Here is a 9,049-nt window from a genome sequence, read left to right as displayed (position 1 = left end):
GTGTGTGTGTATGTGTGTGTGTACATACAATATAGTATTTAATGTACATACATGTCGCTCATTGCTGATGCAATGAAAAATTAAAGAACATGTAAAACTGCTGTTATTTAATTACAGCTCATTAATTAAATTATTTGCCACGTGTAGGATTTTGAATTCAAATTTGAAATGTGCCGCCAACCCAAAGGGAAATAACAACAACAGTTGGCAACGCGATCGAAGTTTACGGCAGTTAACAAATCTGGCAACGCCAGTTTGAGCTTGAATTTGTTTGTGCATCATTTTTGCTTACCCGTTGTCAGCGTTTTGTATTTAAAGAGTTTCCATTCGGTTTGTTGCACTTGCAGGAATCGCCGCTGTCATCGAAGGTGGCCATGTTCAACAATCAGGCGACACAGCATAAGCAATCGCAGTTATTGAACCCCTTCTCGCACGATGGACGCGCCGCATCGCCGAAGCCAACTTTCTCCAAGGATCAGTATGGCAAGCCGCTGGCCGGCAGCCTGACAGAGATGCGCGGCCAAAAGGCCAACATGCATGTGATGAAGGAAATGCTGGAGCTGTGCCAGATCATTGACTCCGAGGGCTATCAGGTTAAGGATGAGCCAACCATGCGAGTCATACCCTTTGGCGAGCTGTTCAACGTAAGTCGATGACCCCGCATTTCTGGCTGAACTTTCACTGACGCCTGCCTCTTTGTCTATTCAGATTTACAACTACATTTCGGACAAAGTTGTCGGCATCCTTTTGCGCGCGCGCAAACACAAGCTGCTGGACTTTGAGGGCGAGATGCTGTATCAGCGTCGCGACGATGATGTGCCCATCTTTCTGTTGAGGCCCATTGTTGAAATACGACGGGAGCTGAATGACAAGGTTGAGGAGATTAAACGTGGCGCCAGTCCAGCGCCCCAGTCGACGTCCGTGTTGCTCGACAAAAGTGCTCATGAGCAAAAACTGAAGGTGCAGTCGGAGCAGCGAAGTGCATCCAAATCGCGCACACCTTCACCAGGATTGAAATCGAAATCAAAGTCCAAGTCACCATCGCCAGCCGTACAAGATAATCCGGACGCAATAACAGCATTACCACCCATAGCGACCAAACTGGGAGCAGCAGCGCCTGCTGGAACTGCCGCTGGCGAGGCAGCTACTGCAGCTCCAGTCGCAGCAGCAGCAGCAGCTACTGAAACGCCAGTCGCAGCTGCTGTGCCTGTAGTTGTCATTGATCAGCCACCTGTGGAAGCAGCCGACACGGCAGAAGTAACACCAGCAGCTACAACCGACCAGATGAAGCCGGCAAGTGTATCCCAAGCGGAGGCAGTGCCTGCTCCATTACAAACAGCTGAGGCAGACGCACCAGCTGAGGCTGCTGCTGCTGCTGCAACACCTGTTGCACCTGTTGCATCGACTCAACCTGTTAGTGAATTGCCCACAATTGTTATTGAAGCCAGCGCCACATTTGTGCGCACGGTCAGCGTGGAGCAGCTGCCGACTGCCGAAAGTATCTAAAATGGCAAGCAGGAGCCAGAGCAGGACTTTGAGAAGGTTTTTTGAAAGCACTCGCAACTACTAAAGCGGCAGCTTTAAATTGCAGTAATCTAGTTTAAAGCATAGTTTAACTTATAATTAGTGTTAACAGCACTGAAGACACTGAAAAGGAAGGAAAGAGACAGAGAGAGAGAGAGAAAGCAAGAGAGCAACTATTTATAATTGAATAATGGACGTAAACATAAACATATGAGTATATAAAGTAAATGTTATACATATAGACACAGTATTATATAAAACTCATACTTCTTAATGCATGGTTATTATATAATATGTTGTAGTAGTTTAATACTCTATATAAATAAACATTTTTAAATTCAAATTTCCGTGGCGCTGCCACACCGCAAAACGCACACCCATCTGCCGACTGTATGGCAACGCTCTGACAACACGCGCACAGCTGTTGAGTGCCGCCTTTTTGCCGTTTGTTAATAGCGAACAGACCCTCAACATAATTATTTTTGCAACGGGGCCTTCAATCCGTTAATAATGCGCAAATTTACAGCATTTGCATGCGGCACTGGTGCCGGTCTGGCCGCCTACTATTTCCAAAAGCTGCGCGATCCACAACTGGCTGTGCACAACTCGTGGACGAACAGCGACCGGCCAATTAGTGAATGTGCGCTGTGGGACAGCAATTGGGATTTTCGTGATCCAAAGAGTCTGGTGCGGCCGCAAAAGAACGACTTGCCGCAGGAGCAGAATCGCTATAACAGCGATCTGGAGAAACATGTGGCGAAGAGTGCACGGCATATCATACTAATACGGCACGGTGAATATCTGGACGTTGGTGATTCGGATGATACGCACCATCTGACCGATCGTGGTCGCCTGCAGGCCAAATATACGGGCCAACGTTTGCGTGAACTGGGCATCAAATGGGACAAGGTGATCGCCTCAAATATGGTGCGTGCCCAGGAAACGGCCGACATAATACTAAACCAGATCGACTACGACAAGGCCAAGCTAAAACATTGTTCGTATCTGCGTGAGGGCGCACCAATACCGCCCCAGCCGCCCGTGGGACACTGGAAGCCGGAAGCCTCGGTGAGTAGCCCAGCTTGTGGTGCAATAATATTAACAATATTCTATGCCACATACAGTGCCTTTCATAACTATGCGACACTTGCAGAGCTTTAACTAAAATCTTTGAATTGGAGCGCGTCGAATATAACTCTTCGCTTTGCCGCATTTTTAATCTAATCTGCTAATCCCCGACCTATTATAGAGATATTAAAGTTTGCATAGCAACAATATCTGGATACATATGGGGCACTAAAATACATATTGCCAAAATTTCGTTAGACGTCAATTGGATAAACTGTTGAAACAAGATTAATAACCATTCGCATTTGGCTTAATTTGCAGCAGTTTTTCCGGGACGGTGCGCGCATCGAGGCCGCCTTCCGACGCTATTTCCACCGTGCCTTACCGGAGCAGGAGAAGGAGAGCTATACGCTAATTGTGGGTCATGGCAATGTAATACGCTATTTTGTCTGCCGTGCACTGCAATTCCCGGCGGAGGCCTGGCTGCGCATCAGCATCAATCATGCGTCCATCACGTGGCTGACAATCAGTCCGTCTGGCAACGTGTCCATCAAATATTTGGGCGACACCGGCTTCATGCCAGCCAAATACCTCACTCATCGTATACCCCGCGATGCCAAGAACGTTGTCTAGTTCTAGTCGGAAATCGTATTTTATTTTATTTTTTTTCTTTAATTTTGTATTCCTTTTTATAGGCTGGTACACAGCGCCATCGATGTTCAAGCAATCTTCAAGCAATGATATAACCGTGTTGTCCTTTAAAGAATAGTATTTTTTTAAACAAATCTATTTAAATAAATTCAAATGAATGCTCTTGCAAACTGTGCTGAAGTTCGGATCAGAGCGAGACAGAAACTGGTGAAGAATCAAAAGTTTCTCTTTTGAATTTTACTGATCTATTTGTGTTCTCGCAAGACCAGCTTCAGAATGTAAGCACCCGAATCTATTGACTGTAACCATGTGGAATTTCTAGTTAAAACAGTTGAGAAAAGAGCCCGCATATTCCTCAATTTTTAGAGACGCGATTGGTATGATTTGAGATTGGCGCATACATTCAACATTCATGTTGCCTGGAAACGCGGCATTTGCGCCTATCGATTGTCAAATTTAGTGTCGATTATTGCATGCACTTGAGAGTGCTGGCAAACGCGCAATTGTGGTTGCCACATATCGTGCAGATTTTCATAAATGCGGCAACCTCTGAAATTTTGATATCTTCATTTTAATGTTGAAAAAATAAGTGGATTGGTAACTGTTTTCCTGCTAAATTAACATAGACAATATGTCGGAAATGTCTGTTGCCAAATTGTCTCTTCGAAATCTAGGAACGATGAGCGATAGGGACATGGAGCATTTGGCGCCCATTATTTCGAAGAAGTCGCGGCGTGTCAAAAAGAAAAATTTGAAAAGGAAAATACAGCACGAGTGGTCAGAGAACGAGGTTATAAGCTTAATCAAAGCTGTTAAACAACAACCATCGATCTGGATGGACGGTGCATTGCAGCAAAAATTAAATAGATCAGACTGCTGGAACAGCATTATCGCTGCCCTTGCCATAGACGGCGTCGACGTGAACGAGGCCAAAACAAAATGGGCCTCGCTTCGCGTCACTTACAGGCTTAATTTAAGCAAAATGCAAAGCGCGGGCCTGGCTAATACCAGCACTGTGGTCTGGCGTTATTTCGAACTCATGTCGTTCCTGGACCAAAATAACGCGGATCGATCGCATGCTTCGGTAAATGATCTGCCTTTTGATGCTTAACATTGCACTCAATTCTCCCAACATTCTCTTGCAGCGTAAAGAGCATACCTCAAGCCCTGAAACGAAACCTTTTACGGAGACTCGACCGTCACGGGTTGTCGCTACGTCGATTAAGAGGCGTCGGACACGCGGCAATGCTAGCTACACAGCGTCCACTACAACGATACCACTGGTGTCCACCACAGCAAGCACTTCACTGGGTGCATTACCATCGGCTGCGATTGCGCCAGGCGTGACAACCCCATTACCTTCTCCTACTGGCGCCTCACAAAGTCCGGCAAGATCGTCATCCAGTAAATCAGCGTCTTTATCAGCACCGGCAGCTGCCGCCTTGCAAGCTGTAGCCGCTGCTTTTCCAACTGCGGCAGGCGCAAACTCCAATTCGGACGCAAACTCAGCATTTTGCGAATATCTATTGTCGGAAATGCGAACAATTTCCAGCGACCACGCGCGTTCTCTACGACACCATCTCTCCCGTACGCTATTGCAATTTTTAGAAAATGTTAAGGAAGCTGACCAAATGTCGCAATAGTCGTGAACATAAGTACCCACCTCCAGGTACTAAACCATCTAATGCCATATTCCAAATCAATGAAACGCGCAGCTTTTTTTAATTTATATTCGAGACACGTCTCGAAATGCCTACGCGGATTTGAAGAAATATATTTAAGATATATCATTTGATTACATGTGTCATAAAGTGAAGCTTTGAAAAGCCAAAAAACAATATATATAAGAAAATAATTAATGTAAATATAAGCTTGAGTTTAATAATGTACATCGGTCAGTTTTACAGGGATTTTAAAAATGGTATATGTTAAAAAAAGTGGATTTAAAACAACATGAAAAAAGTACAAATATTGTCTTAAGCCTAAGAATAAGAATAATAAACATGAATTAACATTTCTCGACAATGCAGAGATCTGACTTGATCTGCAGCTATTAGCCTTAACTTAAATATATATGTACCTAACTAGGTGGACTGCAGCACCTGCTGCAAACGCTGCAGGCACTTGCGTATGCCCACATCCTCGCCAGCGCCGCGTTTTAGCTCCACGCTGTGCGCCTGCTCGCGCACAAAGCCAAAGAGGGGCGCCACCATTTGGGGCGCCTGCTCCGCCAGCTTGATGAGCATCTGAAAGTAGAAGTAGGTGCAGTGCGCCAAATGCTTTTCGGCCAGGCTGCGTATATCGCCGGAGCAGAGCTCATGTGCCGCTGTCGAGCGCTGAAACTGGCGCAAATTAACGAGCACGCGATACAGGCTCAACACCTGAACGCGACTGGGCTCCAGCTCGCCGACAAACATCACATGCTCAAGCAGCGGCACATGCACCGCTCGCAGCAGCGTCAACAGCTGCGCCTCTGGGCTGGGCAGCTGCTCGCGTGACATCTCCATCGTCTCGTCCAGGCCGCTGAGAAGCTGCTGCAGCAGCGTCAAGATTAGGCCAACATGCGTGCCCGCCTGGCTGCGCTGCACGCCCAGAAACTGGCTGGCCAACTGCTGCAGCACAAACTGCGCCAACTCCCCATCCGCATCCGATTGCAGGAGCGTTGCATATGGACGCGCCACCAGCTTGACATTGCTAGAGAAGCCGAAATGCGGTGTCCAGTGCAGCACAAGCTGCTCCAGCGTGCGGCTGAGATACGCATCCGTGCGATACGGCAGCCGGCCAATGCCCTGCAACAGCACCGGAAATATCTTGTGCACCAGCTGCGGCAGTCGACCCTCGGGCGGCACGCCCGCCTGCAGCTGTGTGGTCAGCAGGAAACGCACCATGGCCAGGTGAAAGAAGCAGCTGGGCTTGGAGCGGACATAGGACAGCGTTGCGCAATTATAAATAACAATCGCCAAAAAGTTGTAGAAGCGTGCTCCCAGCTCGGGACGCTCTTGGCGGCCTTGCGGCTCTGCTTTGCTGCGTGCTCGCTGGTCCGTGGGCAGCCAGTGCTCAAAGTGCGCCACATAGGCGTGCAGCTTGTGGCTGAGCTGCATGCGTACATGGGCCACGGCCTCCTGTTGCTGGGCGCGTCGACCCAAGGCCCCGAAGAACGCACACAGTGGCTCCCGGCCGGCCAGCGATTCGGCGTCCAGGCCGAGCGCACGAAACTCTTCCAGTTGGATGACAAGCGGCGTCAACGCAATCACCGCATCGTGCTGGGCATTGAGCAGCACCAAGGATTTAATCCACACTTGAAGGATGAGCACACCGGACGGTTGCTGGCCAACAGCTTCTACATCCTGCAGCACATGAAGCAGCAGCTGTGCGCTGGCTGCCGTATTTGCCGGCTCGGCGCCCAGCAGCAGAGACTCGAGCAGCTTTTTGTCCTTGTCCAGTGCCACGAAGTCGGCGGCCAGCTTGGGCAGCCAGCTACTAAAGCCGTTTACGTATTGCAGACGCAGCTGCGGCAGCACATGCTGCTGCAGTGCCTCCCACACGCTGGCCGACATGTGGACTTTTAGTTTTTGTAGTAGCAAATGTAGTGCCTGCCAGACGCGCTCCTGTGCCGCCTGTGCGCTGTGCTCCATGTAATGGGTAAGCCAGGGCGCCAGCAGCAGCTGTTCGCCGCGTGCAAAATCATCGGCCAGCTCGAAGATGGGCTCCAGCGTGGCCGCATAGATGCCGCCCACATCCGTATCGTTGCGCACGGCTGCCAGCTGTGACAGCAGCTTGGCCACATAATCGTCCAGTGGCTGGCGACGTTGCGCATGAAGCAGCAGCACAGCCATATGACCTTTGGCTGCCAGCAGGCGACGCGCCGTGGGCAGCTTGTCCAGCGCCAGACAGAGCAGCATTTCGCGCAGCTTGGGCGCCAGCTCACCAAACTCGTCATACGTCAGCAATAGGCACAGGAACAGCTCAATAACATGGTGTATGCCGGACTCATTCAGCGCCAGCAGCTTGGCAGCACTGAATTTGCTAAAGATGCGTCCCAGCAGCTTCTGTGCCTGATTGCCACGGCCCTGTGCCGGCAGCTGTTGGAGCGTTTTGCCCAGCAGCAGCGCGAACAGCGTAAAACTGCTCAGATTTAGATCCTCCAGCTGTGGCTTGCCCAGCAGCGTCCGATAGCGTTCCAAATAGGCAGCGCCGCTAGCGCAGATCAGCGGCAGTTGCTCTAGCTGCGCCGTGCCCGCACTAAAGTTACAGTTGAGCGAACGATGCAGACACTCCCACAGCTGGCAGAGCACATCCGTGTCGGGTTGGCCCCAATGCAGCTGCAACGGCGCCAACAGGCACAGATAGACGCGTCGCTGCTGCTCATCCGGCTGGCTGGCCAGAAACTGACGTAGTAAGCCGCCCGTCTGCAACTGGCCTGCTGCTACTGGCGCCGGTTGTAAGCGCTGGATTCCAGCTGCATCGTATGCGCCCAAACGAGCCAGGCTAAGGCGCAGCCAGGCATAAAACTCATGGTAGGCGACGGCGGCGCCGGCGGCGTCCACTGAAAACAGAATACAATGAATTGAGATTCCTGCTGCAGTTGATGTCTATGAAACTTACGCTGCAGCTGCGCCTTGTGGCGCTGCATGGCCCTGTGGAACAGCGGCCAGAAAGCGGTATCCGTGTCCGTTTGCTGGTGCAGCAACAGCCAGAGCCACAGCTCCTTGCTGCAGCGACACATAAAAGCCGAAGTGTGCAGCAGCTCGGCACTGTGTTTGCTTTTATGATAATAACTGGCGCATAGCACCAGATCATTCAGAGTGCGCTCCAATTGTGACAAATATGTTGACTGTCCCGCTGTATCAAGCGCATTTGCTTCAAACTTGCGCTGCAAGCACAAGTCCAGCAGACGCCACTCGAGTGCGCCGTGGTATAGATGGTAAGCAGGCGCCTGGCACTCGTTGCCCTTGCCATGCTCGGCAAAGTACAAGATACGCCAGGCGGCCGCGTCCAGGCAGCTGTTGAGCAGCTCGCGCAGCTGTCTAACTGCCGGATATACCAGCTGCCACTGTTCTGCCGAGTCCATGTCGTGTAGCAGCAGATGATAGTAATGTGTGACCTGCTGGCGTACCGTGTACCAGCTACTGGCAGCATGAAGTGAGGACTTGGATTGCAGTTGCTGCTGGCCCGCCACGGCGCCGCACAACTTCTGTATATTCTTGCTGATCGAACGGGATTAGCATGTGGTATGTTCAAACGCAACTGGGTACTCACCAAGCCTCGCCATGTAGATAACGCAAGACTGCGCACACTCTCAGCTGATCCGACTCGAAGTCAAAGCACAGTCTGTCCAGCCGGCTGCGTGGCACCTGCGCATTCAACGCGTAGCCATTGCGTACAAATCCACTGCTGGGCAAGTCGGATTGTGTCTTGATTGTATCTCGGCCAGTGCAGTTAAATTCGGGCAGCAGATCCAAGGCATCGTCCTCATGATCGAACTCCTCATTGCTGTTCAATAACTGATCCAACGGCGCCAGCGATTCTGCCTGTGGCTTTTGTGTTGCTTGCAAAAAGGCGGTTAGAATGTCCTCATCGTCATCCGACTGGAATAGATCATAGTCCATTATTGGTGCAATGGACTAGATCGCCGGATCAAGCTTTTAATTATTTATTGTTATTGGCAGCAGGCATTGAACTGCAACATATTTGCGCCAAAACTGCTGACTCTGCATATTCAGATAACAATATCGATCGCATAATTATCGATAAATTGCTGTTGCGCAGGTGTTAGTGCTAGAGATGAACGCGGGCTTTTTAAATT

At 50.1% G+C, this 9,049-nt stretch overlaps 4 protein-coding genes across 5 annotated transcripts in view; 3 read left to right on the top strand and 1 right to left on the bottom strand.

Moving 5' to 3' along the window:
• LOC115768875 (trithorax group protein osa) overlaps positions 1-1,828 on the top strand; it is a 7,899-nt gene extending 6,071 nt beyond the window's left edge. The window contains exons 3-4 of the mRNA XM_030713583.1: positions 348-644; positions 709-1,828. Of these exons, the coding sequence (XP_030569443.1) occupies positions 348-644; positions 709-1,506 (1,095 nt within the window). The 3' untranslated portion in view covers positions 1,507-1,828. The remainder of the gene's footprint in view (positions 1-347; positions 645-708) is intronic.
• Positions 1,829-1,957: 129 nt separating this feature from the next.
• On the top strand, positions 1,958-3,676 carry LOC115768864 (serine/threonine-protein phosphatase Pgam5, mitochondrial). Of its 2 annotated transcripts, none has more exons than XM_030713569.1 (2): positions 1,958-2,592; positions 2,917-3,676. In XM_030713569.1, the coding sequence occupies exons 1-2, from the start codon at positions 2,035-2,037 to the stop codon at positions 3,223-3,225; spliced, it is 867 nt and encodes a 288-aa protein (XP_030569429.1). In that variant the 5' UTR covers positions 1,958-2,034; the 3' UTR covers positions 3,226-3,676. The 2 variants fall into 2 exon arrangements, with proteins under 2 accessions (XP_030569429.1, XP_030569428.1); XM_030713568.1 differs by having other exon boundaries at positions 2,914-3,668.
• Positions 3,677-3,874: 198 nt separating this feature from the next.
• On the top strand, positions 3,875-4,892 carry LOC115768863 (serine-rich adhesin for platelets-like). The gene is made up of 2 exons (XM_030713567.1): positions 3,875-4,327; positions 4,389-4,892. The coding sequence occupies exons 1-2, from the start codon at positions 3,875-3,877 to the stop codon at positions 4,884-4,886; spliced, it is 951 nt and encodes a 316-aa protein (XP_030569427.1). The 3' UTR covers positions 4,887-4,892.
• A 420-nt stretch (positions 4,893-5,312) lies between these two features.
• Positions 5,313-8,893, bottom strand: LOC115768862 (protein MMS22-like). The gene is made up of 3 exons (XM_030713565.1): positions 8,503-8,893; positions 7,849-8,450; positions 5,313-7,789 (listed from the first exon to the last, which is right to left on the bottom strand). The coding sequence occupies exons 1-3, from the start codon at positions 8,850-8,852 to the stop codon at positions 5,328-5,330; spliced, it is 3,414 nt and encodes a 1,137-aa protein (XP_030569425.1). The 5' UTR covers positions 8,853-8,893; the 3' UTR covers positions 5,313-5,327.
• Between the last annotated feature and the right edge of the window lie 156 nt (positions 8,894-9,049).

Source organism: Drosophila novamexicana, unplaced genomic scaffold (genome assembly GCF_003285875.2).
Source record: "Drosophila novamexicana strain 15010-1031.04,08,12 unplaced genomic scaffold, DnovRS2.1 tig00002055-arrow-arrow-pilon, whole genome shotgun sequence".
Taxonomy (NCBI): Eukaryota; Metazoa; Arthropoda; class Insecta; order Diptera; family Drosophilidae; genus Drosophila; species Drosophila novamexicana.
This window is presented reverse-complemented; position numbering and strand designations above follow the sequence as displayed.